A 16,205-nucleotide genomic window follows, 5' to 3' on the forward strand; every position below is an offset into this window, starting at 1 on the left:
AATAGAAATATATATAGTATGGCAATTATGTGTCAGGCACTGTAAATCCAGGCTATTAGAAAGAGAGAGTCTTTGCATTGAGGAAGCATAAGGTCTAATCTTGATTCCTCCAGAGATGAGCACAGGGTCTAACCCTTAGTTTTCTAAAGATCTTTGTTGGATTTGACTTCTTAACTTGAAGTAGAATTGAAGGATGCAAAATAGGGTCACCCATAAACCTTCCCCTGAGCACACAAATGAAAGACAAGTGTTGATAAACCACTAATCCAATCATTGATAAAAATATAAATGGTTTTTTATTATTATTAGAAGCACTAGTGTTATTAATGTGCTTTCTTAAGCAGAGAAGAACTGGGAGGTATATAGGACTTACAATTGCAGCAAAAGTTTTTAAAGCAGGCTAATAAGAAACTAAGAAAGTCCCATATAGAAGGTAAAATCATCCCAGAGATAATACATTTCATTGCATTAAAAGTCTCATACTCTTCAGAGTAACTAAGTTTATCAGGGATAAACAGGAGCATTACATAATGATAAAGGGGTAAATTCTCCAAGAAGACATAACAATCCTTATATTGTATGCACCTAACAAGACCATCAAAATATGTGAAGCAAAAACTAATAGAAATGCAAGGAGAAATAAAATGAATCCACTATCATATACTTCAATATCCCTCTGTCAGAGATGGTCAGGTCTAGCAGGCAGAAATCAGTAAGGACAGAGCAGAACTCAACAGCACCATCGATTAGCTGGCTATTATTGACATCTTTGACTACTTTATACAACAGCAAAACAACAACAACAACAAAAACTCACATTCTTCACAAGGTCATGTAAAATATTCACCAAGATAGACCACATCCTGTGCTATAAAACACACCTTAACAAATTTAAAACAATAGAAATCATACAATACCTGCTTTTGGACCACAATGAAATTAAACTAGAAATCAATAACTGAAATATACTTGGAAAATCCAAAAATATGTGGAAATTAAACAACACACTTATAAGTAAGACATGGATTAAAGAGAAAATTTCAAGTAAAATTTAATGCTTTTTTAATTAACTGAAACAGAAAATACAACTTAACAAAATTCGTGGGATGCAGCAAAGCAGTACTTAGAGGAAAATATATAACTTAGAATGCATATATTAGAAAGCAATAAAAACTATAATCAATAACCTAAATTTCCACTTTAGCAAACTAGAAAAAGAAAAGCAAATTAAATCCAAAGTAACAAGAAGAAAAGACATATTAAAAATATAGCAAAAATCAATGAAATTGAAAACAGGAAATCAGTAGAGAAAATCAATAAAATCTTAAAAGCTTTTTCTTTGATAATACCAATAAAATTGATATGCCTCTAGCCACACTAACTAAGAAAAATAAAAAAGAGAGGACACAATTACTAACATGGCAAATGAAAGAGAGGATGTCACTACAGATGCCATAGACATTAAAAGGATAATAATAATAATAACAAAAAAGTGGAATCATATGAACAACTCTTTGCCCATAAATTTGAGAACCTAGATGATATGGACTAACTCCATGAAAGACACAATCTGCCAAAACTCACACACATACAAAAATAGATTCTTTGAAGAGAACTACATCTATTAAACAAATTGATTCAATAAATTAATAACCTTCCAAAACAGCACCAGGCCCAGATGGGCTCATGAGTGAATTCTACCAGATATTTAAGGAAGAAATTATACCAATTGCCTACAATCTCTTCCAAAAGGTAGAAGCAGAAACAATACTTCCTAACCCAGATTTATGAGGCTAGTATTACCCTAATACCAGAAGCAAAGACAATATGAGAAAAGAAAACTACAAAAGAATATCTCTCATGAACATAGATTCAAAAATCCTCAACAAGATATTAGCAAATCAAATCCAACAATATATAAAAATAATTATATAGTATGGCCAAGTAAGATTTATCCTAGGTATGCATGGCTGGTTCAACACTCAAAAATCAATTAATTAAAAAAAAATCAATTAATAGAATCCATAACATCACAGACTAAAGAAGAAAAATCATATGTTCATATCAATAGATGCAAAAAAGGCATTTGACAAAATGCAAAATCTATTCATGATAAAAACTCTCAGAAAACTAGGAACAGAGAGGAACTTCCTCATCTTGAAAAAGAACATCTACAAAAACCCTACAGCTTATATCATATTACATCATATTAAATGGTGAGAAACTAGAAGCTTTCCCACTAAGATCAGGAAGAAGGAAAGAATGTCTATTCTCACCACTCCTATTCAACTTCATACTGGAAGTCCTAGCAAATGCAATAAGAAAAGAAAAGGAAATAAAAGGTATACTGACTGGGAAGGGGAAATAGAAAACTGTCTTTGTTTGCAGATGACATAATTGTCTATGCAGAAAATAGCCAACACAATATTGAAGGAGAAGAACAAAATCAGAGGACAGACACTCAACTATAGTAAAGCTATAGAAATCAAGACAGCGTGGTATTGGTGGAAAAAAATAAACAAATAGATCAATGGAACAGAATAGAGAGCCCAGATAGACCCCCATAAATATAGTCAACTTATCTTTGACAAAGGAGCAAGGGCAATACAATAAAGATAGTTTTTTTCAACAAATGGTGATAGAACACATGGACATCCAATGCAAAAAAATATGAATCTAGTCACAGACTTTATACCCTTAACAAAAATTGACTCAGAATGGATCATAGACCTAAATGTAAAACATAAATTATAAAATTTGGAGAAGATAATGTGGGAGAAAATCTAGGTTACCTTGGGCATGGTGATAATTTTTCAGATACAACACCAAAGGCATAATTAATGAAACTAATAATTAATAAACTGGAATTCATTAAAATTAAAAACTGCTCTGTGAAAGATACTGTCAAAAGAATGAAAAGACAATCTACAGACTGGGAGAAAATATTCGCAAAAGACATTTGCAAATAATAAAGGACTATTATCTAAACTATATTAAAAAACTCCTAAAACTCAACAATAAGAAAATTAAGAACCCCATTAAAAATGAGCAAAAGATCTGAAGAGACACCTGACAAAAGTAGATATTCAGATGGTAAATAATCATATGAAAAGATGTTCATATATCATTAGAAAATTGCATGTTAAAACAACAAGATACCACTACACATCTACTATAATGGCTAAAATCCAAAACACTGATGATACCAAATGCTGGTGAGAATGTGTGCCAACCAGAACTCTCATTCATTGCTGGTGGAAACATAAAATGGTAAAACCACTTTGAAAGACAGTTTGGTAGTTTCTTACAAAACTGACATATTCTTACCATATGATCCAGCAACCGTGCTTCTTAATATTTACCCAAATGAGTTGATAACTTATGCCTACACAAAAACCTGCATACAAAAGTTTATAGCAGCTTTATCCATAATTGCCAAAACTTAGGAGCAATCAAGATAGCCTTCAATAGGTGAATGGATAAACAAACTGTGATACATCCAGACAGTGGAATATTATTCAGTACTAAAAAGAAATGAGCTACCAGCCATGAAAAGACATGGAGAACCTTAAATGCATATTACGAAGTGAAAGAAGTCAATCTGAAAAAGCTACCTGCTGTATGATTCTGACTATATGACTTTCTGGAAAAGGCAAAACTGTGGAGATAATAAAAGGATTAGTGGTTGCTAGAGGTTAGGAGGGAAGAAAGGATGAATAGGCAGAGCACAGAGTTTCAGGACAGTGAAACTACTCTGTATGATACTACAATATGCCATTATGCATTTGTCAAAACCCATAAAATGTACAATACCAAGAGTGAACCTACTGTAAACTATGGACTTATAGCAATATGATATGTCAATATAGTTTCACTCTGGTGGGGTTGTTGGTAATGGGGGAGGTTATGCATGTGTGGGGCCAGGGGCTCTATGGGAAATGTTCATACCTTCCTCTCAATTTTGCTGTGAACCTAAAACAGCTCTTTAAAAAAGTCTATTATCAGCTGAGCAAACACACTGTTAAGAAAAATCAATCAGTTCTAAGGTAGACTTGGCAATGTTTCTATGGGTTTAATAAGATTAAAACTAGTAAAAATAAAAAATAAAAAAATACTATGTAATCCTTACCTATACCACTTAAACATTATTTCAATTACCTACAGGCTTTAATAAAAAAGTAATGGTGATCAAATTGTATTAAACAGCAATTTCTAAAATGTTATTCTTGGTAGAGCGTCTGAAATTCCACAAAAGGGGACAAAAAGCCTCTAAAATCTATGAGTATAATTAGCTTCTTTGATTTCCAATTCTTGTTTTGATGACTAGACAAGAGATAAAAATTTGCTATGTAAACAGATATGCTAAAGTGGAACAACACATGTGGCCACTTGACAAGCATAATTCAAGAAAATAATAATTTAGAAAATTATTTTCCATAAACTTCCCGGAAATTAAAAATATTTATAATACTTCCACTTAACAGTCACTGGCCCAATCATTTTGTCTCCTGAAACAATACATAAGTGATCATTTTTCCAATTTCAATTTGTTCTAACCTAGTTTATCATGTTTACCACTTACTAATACCACTCATTGTCCCCTAAATTCCCCATGTATCACGTTTCCTAAGTCCACTCAGGCTACCAAACTGTGTGTTAACTGCAGCTGCCCCATTTTTCTCTGATGTCTTATAATTCAGTTCCCCCTAACCTCCCAGAGCTGTATTCAAATGCATGCTACAAAAGAGCTTGTTTCTATTCCTTGGATTCCTAGTGATAACATCTTTTACCCCCTGTTATGGTTTCTAGGAAATTTACATTACATACTTCTTTTCAAACAGAATTATTTCCTTCAATGGATTCTGTCTTCCCAGCCTTACAGTTCACTTAAAGAATGTCATACCCAGTTCGTGAATTCCTAGTAAATCAAGTTGTCTTAAGAGAGCATGTTGACTGAGACAATCTTGAATACAAAAAGTGTTATTAAGTCCTCTAAGTCATTCTGCACTCGTAACATGTCAAAGGATTAAATTGTGATCTTCAGACTCATACTCTCCTATTCCCAAGCCACCACTAGCTCAATTTCTCATTTTTAAGTTCTATTTTGTTTTATGTCATTGTACAATCTACTAAAACTTTGCTAACACTTTATTGCTTCAGGTCGGTGAGTCACCAATATGTACTAAGAGCAACGAAGGACTACCAAGGGGATGGAACACATCCCTCAATATCACAGGGCTTATCACCAAGCTGAGGAAACAGACATATACAAATGAAATAATAACATCCCCTCAGACATGCACAATTCTACAAACAAAAATCATTCATATCTGTTTTCCCATCTATTCCTTAAAACTGTTGTGTGAAGTAAAAAAGTCAAGCATTCCTTCCCTTTTTTTACAGATATGGAAACTGAGACTCAGAGTCACCATCCCAAAGACTCACAACAAACATGCCCTAAAGAAGGCCTCTAATAATTGAAAGAGAAAGTTAAAAATAACGTGGAACCAAAATATAAGACAATAATAGTTTGAAAGATGAGAAGGTAAAGAGAAGCCCTTGATTTATTTAGAAGGGCAAAGATACTCATAAGTCAAATACTGATGCTAAAAATATTAAGAGTAATCAATTAACAGAAAAACTTCTATCCAGTAGAGGAAATCCAGGAGATTTAAAAAATTCAGTCAATCCAAAAGATGGCAGAAAAGAAGCAAAAATAAAAACAGAGAAAAGTGAAGAAAAAGCATTTTACAATGGAAAATAAGATGCTCTAAGAAAATCAAAAGGTAATTAATCACAATAAGTGTAAATAGACTAAACTTCCCAGTTAGAAAGACTCTTAGAATGTATAGACTATTTACAACAGACACAACTAGAGTATAATAATCTAGAATGATAAAAAGTTAAATAATAGAAATACATATATCAAATACTATACAAATGCTAGTTTAGCTCTATTAGTATCAAGCCAAAAAGACTTTAAGCAAAAAAAAAAGCATTATTAGTTACAAGAAAAGTTGGAAAATAATGTTGAGAAAATCTTCCAGAAAGTATGGCAAAAATATAAAAGATTGGAAAATAAGGGAAGAAAAAAAAAGGAATCAGAGGAGAAGTCTAGTAGGTATAAGAACAAAAGGAATTCCAGCAAGAGAGAGAATGGAAAAGAGGGGGGAAAGGGATGGAGAAAATCATCATAAGAAAAAAATGAAAACAGAAAACATGCTTTTCTTGATTGAAAAAGGCTACCCAGTCAGTGCCCAGCAAAACTGATGAAAATGGGACTTACACTAAAGCCTATTACTGGAAAGATTCAGAACCCTGGACAGAGAAGATACATCAAATTTCCAGAAAGAGAAAACAGGTCACAATGGCTTAAAGTTTCTTAAGAGAATTATTAGAAGGTAGACTGTAATGGCACTGTGTCTTTCAAAATCTGAGGAGAAATTATCTCTGGCCTAGGATATTACAGCTAGCCAAAATGTCCATCAGGTGGGAGGGTAGAGTGTAGAGAGATCTGTTTAAGAAAATGATGTTGATAGAATATTACTTGTATCAATGTACTGGAGGGAGATTTAGACAACTGGCATAGAGCTTAGCGATTGAGTTAGTGATTAGTACATAAAACTAAGCAAATTATAAAACCAACTCTCAGGAAAATGGAAAGTGCAGAAAAGGAAAAGTAATCACAGCATGTTGAAGGTTCAACTATAAATAGCATATTTGTAGTAGTAATGATATAAATACTTACTATTTATGGAACCAAAAGAATGGTATACCTATATTGTGAGAATGAGGTGATGGAAATAGTGCATATGTACAGTTAGGGCAGGGAGAAAGAGGCTAAAACTTCAAATTCCATAGTGAGAAGTCAAAGACAAATCCTAAAACTGAAAAACCAAGAGGTAGGTACATAATCTGGCTGTTTGGTGGGGGAAGCAAATAACAAAGAATCCCTTAAACAAGGGGATTGCCCCTAGTGGTTGCCCCTAGTGTCTTTTCTTTTTTAAAATGAAATATTGCCAATTATTCTTCATGGAAGTTTTACCAACATTCCCTTGAGCAATGTATGAGAGGCCTCACCCCATCGCTTCACCAGTTCAGGTCTCCTACAGAGTAATGCCAAGTTAGGGTTAGATATGCAAGACTTTTACTGAGATAAATGTCTATGAAGGAGAAACGGAGGAGGGAGGAGCCTTCAGACCACAATGCAGGTCTGAAACCTGTGAAGAGGGGAGTAAGAATTGTGTAGAAAGAGCTTCAACCACAGCACAGGTAAATGGGGAGTCCCAGAGCAAAAGTTGCTCAATAGAGGAGCTCTTTATTGAGCAGGAGTAAACTAATCATAATGTTACTACCATTCTTAGTCACTGGCTGGGCACAACGCTGGGGAAATATGGCTTCAATGTGTGACCTGCAGCAGATCAGAAAACCATAGCAGGTGTCAGTCAACTGGGTTCAGTGGTGTGTTGGTAAATGATTAACAACTAATTCCACAGAAAGTTAAAGAAAAGTTTTTATTCATAGCATTTGCGACTTTCTGGGTGTAAATACTCCCATTGTGGCCAGTTTCAAGCTACCAGTGTGACAGTGTGATATCACTGAATGCTGAGTTTGAAAGAGATGCTAATGATTGGCTTTCCCAAACCAGGAGCCACTTCCAGGAATCCCCTAACTGTGCTCCATGCATCAGGTTTTCATGAAAGGAGATCTGAGCAGTGCACATCCTAAGCCACCTTACTCACCAATCTAGTGTGTGTGGTAACTGATGGTATGTCAGTGTAGTTTGTAGGTTTACTTTGCATTTTCCTTAATATCAGTAAGTCTGAGGATCTCTTCATGTATTTGTATGGTATATTAAATGCATTTATTATTATGTGATCTGTTTAATGTATTCACTTTTCTATGAATTAAACCAATCTTTTAATTATTTTTATTAAAAGCTTTATGCCTATGTTCTAAATAATGGAAATCTTAATGCATTGATCTTAATATATTAATCCATTTAGTAAGTGAACATATAAGTACGACTTATTATCTTCTTATCATATGATTAGCATTTTCAAAATTAACCCCTCTCAACCCTTCCAGAAGGTAAATAGGAAAGAAATAAATATACCTTTAAAAGCTTGATGTAGGTAAAATCTAAAATTAGAAAACAAATTACTATGATTCCTTTTTTTCCCCCAATTTTTCAAGTAACAATTACGTGTACAGCATCAAAATACAATGTCTATACTTAACTTTCAGGGAAATATTTTTAATATCATTAAAGTTGATTGAATGCAGAAATTTTATGGAAAAAGTTACTGAAGAAAAGTTGCAGTTGCAATCTACCTCCCAAATACACAAACAATGACAACAATGTAGTGCAGAATTTTCCATCTGAACAGTCTATGAGGACAGAGTAAAATCTTCAGGGAAATTAAGTTTGTAATTATTATTATGAACATATTTTAATAATAGATACATTCTATATTGACTCATTTATATACATCCTTCGTGTAGCAAGTTGAAAATCATCCACTACTAGGTTAGGAGCTAAGAAGCTCTGAATAAAATGGTCTTTCAAGATATTACACATGTTTTAAGTATTTCTCGTTGTGCAGATAACATTGAATAAGTAGAATCTTGAATGTGACCAGACATCAGAAGTCATCCAATATAGTCTCTAACCACAAATGTAGACAAAATTTAAAGCAAAAACTATAAAAAAGAAACCAAAAAGGCAAAAATTCAAGAATTTCTCTTCCATAAAATTTTCTGTATCTTTTTGTTAACTCAAGCACTGCTACCTGGAGAAGAAGGAGTCAAAAGACCTATGGGTGCACAGGGTTTTAAAATGCCACAGTTTTCCCCCCCAAAAAAACAAAACACACATCTATTTCATCACCTTTCAATCAATTATCTAGTTCATAAACCATATTTGACTCCAAATGTTGTGGCTTTTCTTCTGCTCCACCTCTTTCAACCACAACCTCCAACCATAGCCATATTTCTAGTAATCAGTATTTTCAACCAGAAATCAAGAAAAAAAAGCAGATGAAAATTATAAGGTAATCAAATATGATAATTTATGGCAAGTGTTAAGTAGGATGAAGATTGAAAGTGGTGGCTAAAAAGAAGTTTGGATTATCTGTAAACTCCTTTTATCCTAATTTTCTCAAAACATGTGATTCAAGTACTAAAAAGAAAAAGAAACTTACCTCATCAACATTTTCAAAGGCATTGATGATGTCATAAGGTAAACAAGACAACAGATCGATCACAAACCAAGTTTTCAGATAGTTCATCCTGATCAACTTGGGGTCAGAAATGACCTCTCCACCAGGTCCCACAAAGGTCGTGTGAAAATTTAAAACAATGTCAACCAGAAAAATAACATCCACCACACTGTCCAGCACCAGCCAGGCTATGTTGTTCTGCTTCGTTTTGAAGGACACGTTATAAGGAACCATAATGGCGGTGTAGAAGGTAAGAATTAAAATCACCCAATCCCAAGTTGTTTTAAAAGCACAATAGTGTAAAATAATGTGTGGTGGCGTCTTTGGCGCTTCTTGCTTGTACTGAGGAAGGATATCTGATCCCAGCTGAAGAACCTAAAAGAGAGAAAATGTATATATAATGACCCGGACATCTCTGCACAGTTAGTAATGAATTCAAATTTACTGGCAGCCAAACCACAGCCTATTAATCATGACTCCTGGTTTCAAGGCCAGTCAGGCTCTGTAGTTTCATCTCCCTCTTCTCCTAAGTTGTATCAAGGTTTGTTCAAAGTCACTCCATGTCCAATCACTCTACCAAAGTTGATCTGTCTGCCATTCTCTCTGGCTTTCTCTCCAGTGGCCAACTGTTGGTTCAAAAACTGGCCCCCATACATGGAGGTCAGGGAGAGACCGAAGAAAGAGGCAGACCACTCCAGATTGGTAGGTGGCAGTTTTAATATGCAAGGGAACTTACTTACAAGGCTTTTATTGGGCAACCACAAGACCAGTAGATCTCTGAACCCACCCACCAAATATTAAAAGTTTATACAGAAGCCTTAACTGGGTTCAGTCACATATACAGGTGTGACTGGAGGTCACAACAACACCTGAAGGTCTCAACAACACCTTACTGTCTCAAGCCTGCATCCTTGAAAATGGCCCCCATTGTGGGAATGGTGAGCAGAGTATACATTCCAAGGACAAGGGTGGGGGTAAGGAGCCTCCAACTGCCTGGGTCCAGCTCAAGGGTCAACCCGCAGTCCCATGCTCTCAGTGACCTCCCCCAGCACCAACACTGATCCACAGCACTGCTGGACACCCACTTCTGCAAGTTCTGCACACTCACTTGGCAGGCTTGCCTAGAATCACACATATCTCACTGACTGCCCAACTGTTATTTGCATGACTCACTGTTATCCATTCTTCACATATTTGGCACCTCAAGGCACATAAATTTGATTCTGACGGCCTTGCTGAACCCCCAGGCCCCACTGCTGGTGATCTTGCTCTTGTGTGGGACTCAGCCAGGGCCCTAATGACTGGCACAGCAATATCAGGGGTATAAATGTTATAACCTGCTTTTGCCTTTTTTCCTTTCAGTCAGGACTTAAAGAATATTGGATTTCCTGCCCAGATGCAAATTCCCTTTAGGAAAAAAAAAAAACCTAAATATTCAGGTTTGCTTCTCCATACCTTTTTGACAAATGGAAAAATTTCAATGTAATGTTATATGAACCTTGACTTGCTCTGATTAGGTCTCATTAAAGAGACAATGAGAAAAAGCAGATGACAGAGCAAGAGCAGAGGTCTGGGCAACCCTGGGCAAAGGTAACAAACACAGGACTTAACACTTCCTTCCAGAACCTGGAACCTGGAAATTGTGAAAAGGAGTTGAAGCAGCAGGTCAGAGACCTCTGCCATCAATGAAGCTAAAGCTGAGTAAACCTATGTATTTAGGAGTTTGTAAGTGGGACTTTGATAAACAATGTTTTCAGAAGCTTTACCATCTTATGCATCCAAGTATTTAGTGTCCCTAGGACTAATGGGACCCAGAAAGTAGGAGTCAACAAGTTCAAATTATAAAATTATAAATGCACTAAATTTGTGAATGTACAAATAGATGTAAACAAAAATACCTGTTAGCATGTAATTCTTATGCCACAAAGCAAAATAAGTATACTAGCATTTTTTTGAAACTTGAGAGAGATTTATCCTAAAAAGTCTCTCATACATAGAACTTACATAACTGAAAACTAAGCATATAATATAATATAATCATTGCTATTTTGAAATGTGAAAAACATCACTGATATTCTCTTTAGGTGTATATTATAATTATTGTTTTAAGTTTGGGAGTTATAAGAACTATTTATAAAGATTTTTACATATTTATCCTCATTATCAGTGCCCCAGTCATACTTTTCCCATAAGGTCTTAAATTACTTAGCAACAAATTATCCTACAGGCAGGTAAGCTTCATGTTGAGACAAAGCATTACATACACAGAATCATACAGAACCATGGTCTCTCTTTCACTTTTCAACCACTGATAATTTCATTCTAATTTCACTGTGTTAAACATGAAAATTTCCTTCATATTCAATGTTAATATTTTACCACAGTCTATAGTTTGAGCACAAAGAAATCATACTTAGAAAATAAACTCAGTGCCAGGGTACATTAGGACCTTCATGGGTCCTGGGTATTTTTGCCTTCTTAGACCCCTTCCTCCTTAAAAATAATAAAATAAAAATTATATTTTACAACTGTATTTTTACAAAGATGAATAAATTAATATTATGTATTCAAAATTCTTTTACCTAAAAGTTCATTTTTTCCCTCTACTATTAGTAGAAATTCAAACATCATGTGGGCCCTACACACTGTGTTAATAGACAAGTCGGCCCTGCTCAACACCCTGGAAAAATGTAAGGTGTCTCCTCTAGAGATGGAATGGAATCACTCTTGAGTTCAGTATTTCTTAAATCTGGCTACAAACTAGAATCTTCTGGAGAAGTTTTTAAAAATAAAGTATACTCATACTCAGACCCCACGCCAGAAAATAATTAAATTCACCTTGTGTGGGTTCCCAGAGAATCTATATTTTCAAAATCTTTCCAGGTGATTATAATGTACAGTTCAAAATAAAAACCCTTGTCTTATATTTCTTTAGACATTCATAACCCAGTTCTTCGGAAGGTTACTTGCATTTGTAAAGCAATCCAAAACTGCTACAAGAGAAGGAGGATGGGCAGGAAGAGGAGGAGAAGAATGGCAGCAACAACAAAGAAAGGGACTCACTATGTGCTTCAGCTTTGATCCTTCTCATATGCAGAGCACTACTTTAATCTCAGCCCCATCACTAGGACTCCTTTATAAAGCAGTGAGTAACAACTCTTCGCTTTGTTATTTCATTTGTACTTTCAGGAGCAATAAGCCTTAGGTAGAGGGGGGATGAAATCACATTTACTGATGTATTTTTGTACTGAGACAGACATATTCTTTCTCTCTGAATATCTGAGCACACTGATTCTAAAGGACTCAGTACCATGGATACAAGTGAGAAGCTGAAGCCAATCAGCAGGATGTCAGAACCTGTGGAAAACAGATGAACTGCCTACATGGAGACCAGGATCTTTGAAAGTGGGGATCAGCTCCAAATTTAGGGGGCCTGGTGGAATTAAGATAAAATTTATATGTGTTGGAAAAAGTGAAAGAGCCTGAAATTTAACAGCAAATCCAAATACTCAAGCTGAGCAAATTATATGACTCTGAGTACAACTGGAAAAACTATATCTTTCTGGTAACTTGGTGCTTCTTTTAGGTCAGTCTTTGAAGATCTAAGAGCACATACAGACTAAATCTCTGTTGAAAACCTTCTTATTTCCACATGTTCTCTGAAATCAAGCCTAAGACCTGACAGAAAGCAGTTTTGTATTTGAATCAGGTTTGTGAATTAGGGATGACTGATAAAGAAACTAACAATAATCAAAAGGCAAAGCAAAAAAAAAAGAAAAAAATCAGGTGGGAAGAAACAGGAATGAAAGTTCCTCAAAAGTAGAAGTAAAAATGATAAGCTGTCAAGCAGAAAGGAACTTTCCATTCGATATGGAAGAAAAAAACTATCCTGAGTGATTCAGGCTGCTAAGGTAGAAAATTTTCCTCTCTATGGTCTCTTTCCTCTTGTTCTTGCCCAACTGTGTTAATAAAGAAAGAAAAACTGAATAAGTTAAGACCCAGTAAGAATCATAACTGCAAAAGTCAGCAGTCACAGAAACAAGCTCCTACATTTTAGCTTGATTTGTAGAAACAGACAACTGAAGGCAGAAAAGAAAGTAGCTTCAAAATCAAGTAGTACAGGGCTTCCCTGGTGGCACAGTGGTTAAGAATCTGCCTGCCAATGCAGGGGACACGGGTTCAAGCCCTGGTCCAGGAAGATCTCACACGCCTGCAGAGCAGCTAAGCCCATGAGCCACAACTACTGAAGCCCGCGCACCTGGAGTCCATGCTCCGCAACAAGAGAAGCCACCACTCGCTGCAACTAGAGAAAGCCCGTGCGCAGCAAAGAAGACCCAACACAGCCTAAAATAAATTAAAAAAAAAAAAATCAAGTAGTACTTATTAACAAGCACGATTGAAAAAAAGAAGTTGTATCTAATTGTCTGCTTTAAATCTTATACTAATTGCATATCATCTTTTAAAATACTGTGATTACTATTATTAGTTAACATTTAGATATGTTAATGTCTTATTTGGGCTTTTAAAAACATGTCTCTCTCCCCCAGCTAACAGTGCTATTTAGAGCAGGAAGCCATACAAGTCTCTCTGTTAGCTATGGTCAAGAAAAACTCCAGAGCCTTTCCAAATCAGAGAACATACTTTACTTCCTAACCCTCTCCAAACTAAATTTAATGTCTGCAACTAGTTAAGAAAGCTACTCTTGAGAACTTCAACTCACTTTTCTCCAGCAAAGCAAACTGATGAAGATATACATTTAATCTTTCTTTTCTTTGTTAAGTTACCTCAGAATGTTTTGTGAGTGCCCATTCAGTGCTCAGCATAATTTTGGTACTTGATTAGCTTTTTGTCATCTTTCATACCAGTAAGACACATGATGATGACAGAAGACATGTGAACAGCAAAGCTTCTAGCTGCCTTGGAGTTCTGTCCTCATTCCTTTTCTCTTTGGTTTCAATACATTTTCTATGGGTAACATCACCTAGTCCTATGGCTTTATGAGGATGATACCGAGGCCTGCAACTCAAACCCAGAGATCCCTCCAGAGCCAGACCCATAAATCCCTCTCCCTTTTAGGGATCTCCACTTGAATTTCCTGTCAGGCACTTCAAACTTAGTATGTCCAAAACTAAACTTATTTTCATTGCCCCCAAACTTTCTCTTCTTCATCTTCTATTTGACATTTTATTAACCAACAGTAGCATTATCTACCCAGCTGTTCAAGCCAAAAACATAGAGTTGTCCTTGACTCATCCCTTTGACTCTAATCTTGGTACATCTGCAATCTGCCCACTTCTGCTACTGGCTCCCTTGCTTAAGGCCATGGTCATCCTAGCTGAATTACTACTAGAACCTCTTAACTTGCTTCTCTGTCTACCATTTCAGCACAGAGCCACTAGGTCAAACAAAGGTTCTTGAATATTTTTGTGCCATGGATCTCTTTAGGCAATCTGGTGACATCTATGGACCCATTCTTAGACTGATGTTTTCAAATTAATACAATTAAAACATGGAATTACCAAGACCATTGGGACCAATCTTCCTTTGAGAGGTTTTGTGAAGCACAAATGTGATCATGTCATTTCCCTGGCACATGGGACACCAAACACCACTGTTCACTGTATACCACCTTAACCTTTCCTTCCCTACCTGACTTCACACACATTGAATTCACACTGAAAGGCATCATACTATCTCATCTCTGAGTGTTTGCACATGCTGGCTTCCCTGGTATAAATGACCATCATCCCTTCTTCAACATATTTTTCCTTCAAGATTCACTCAGCCTAATATATCCGGAGAAAACTCTCATTCGAAAAGATACATGCAGGGACTTCCCTGGTGACACAGTGGTTAAGAATCCACCTGCCAATGCAGGGGACATGGGTTCAAGCCCTGGTCCGGATGATCCCACATGCTGTGGAGCAACTAAGCCCATGCACCACAACTACTGAGCCTATGCTCTAGATCCCATGAGCCACAACTACTGAGCCCACATGCCACAACTACTAAAGCCCACACACTTAGAGCCTGTGCTCCTCAACAAGAGAAGCTACCACAATGAGAAGCCCATGCAGCGCAATGAAGAGTAGCCCCTGCTCGCCGCAACTAGAGAAAGCCCACATGCAGCAATGAAGACCCAATGCAGCCAAAAATAAATAAATAAAATATATTTATTTTTAAAAAAAGATACATGCACCCTAGTGTTCATAACAGCACTATTTACAATAGCCAAGACATGGAAACAACCTAAATGTCCATTGACAGATGAATGGATAAAGAAGATGTGGTATACATATACAACGGAATATTAGCCATAAAAAAGAATGAAATAATGTCATTTGCAGCAACATGGATGGACCTAGAGATTGTCATATTAAGCGAAGCATCAGACAAAGACAAATATCATATGATATCACTTATATGTAGAATCTAAAATATGACACAAATGAACTTATTTACAAAACAGAAACAGACTCACAGATATAGAAAACAAACTTATGGTTACCAAAGGGGAAAGGTGGGGAAGTGATAAATTAGGAATTTGGGATTAGCAGACACCACTATATATGAAATAGATAAACAACAGGTCCTACTGTATATTCAATATCTTATAATAACCTATAATTGAAAGTTTATGAAAAAGAGTACATATAATATATATATTATCTATATAATATATATATATATATATATATATATATATATATATAAAACTAAATCACTTCGCTGTACACCGGAAACTAACACAACATTGTAAATCAACTATACTTCAATTAAAAAAAAAAAAAAGATTCACTCAGCCCAGGTATCACCTCATTCAGGTAACCCCTCCCTCCTCTGCTGGATCTTTAACTCCTTGATGATAGGGCCAATGGCCTATTCATCTTTACATCCTTTTCAGAGTACCAAGCATGGAGCAAACCCTCAATAAGTGTGTGCTGCACACATAAATTAACAAATTAGTGAACTCCCTATCTCATT

General features: G+C 35.7%; 1 protein-coding gene across 1 annotated transcript in view; it reads right to left on the bottom strand.

Moving 5' to 3' along the window:
* Positions 1-16,205, bottom strand: part of KCNH5 (potassium voltage-gated channel subfamily H member 5) — a 338,162-nt gene that overhangs the window by 260,072 nt on the left and 61,885 nt on the right. The window contains exon 6 of the mRNA XM_036843658.1: positions 9,204-9,596. Coding sequence (XP_036699553.1) covers positions 9,204-9,596 — 393 coding nt within the window. The remainder of the gene's footprint in view (positions 1-9,203; positions 9,597-16,205) is intronic.

Source organism: Balaenoptera musculus, chromosome 2 (assembly GCF_009873245.2).
Source record: "Balaenoptera musculus isolate JJ_BM4_2016_0621 chromosome 2, mBalMus1.pri.v3, whole genome shotgun sequence".
NCBI classification, from domain to species: Eukaryota; Metazoa; Chordata; class Mammalia; order Artiodactyla; family Balaenopteridae; genus Balaenoptera; species Balaenoptera musculus.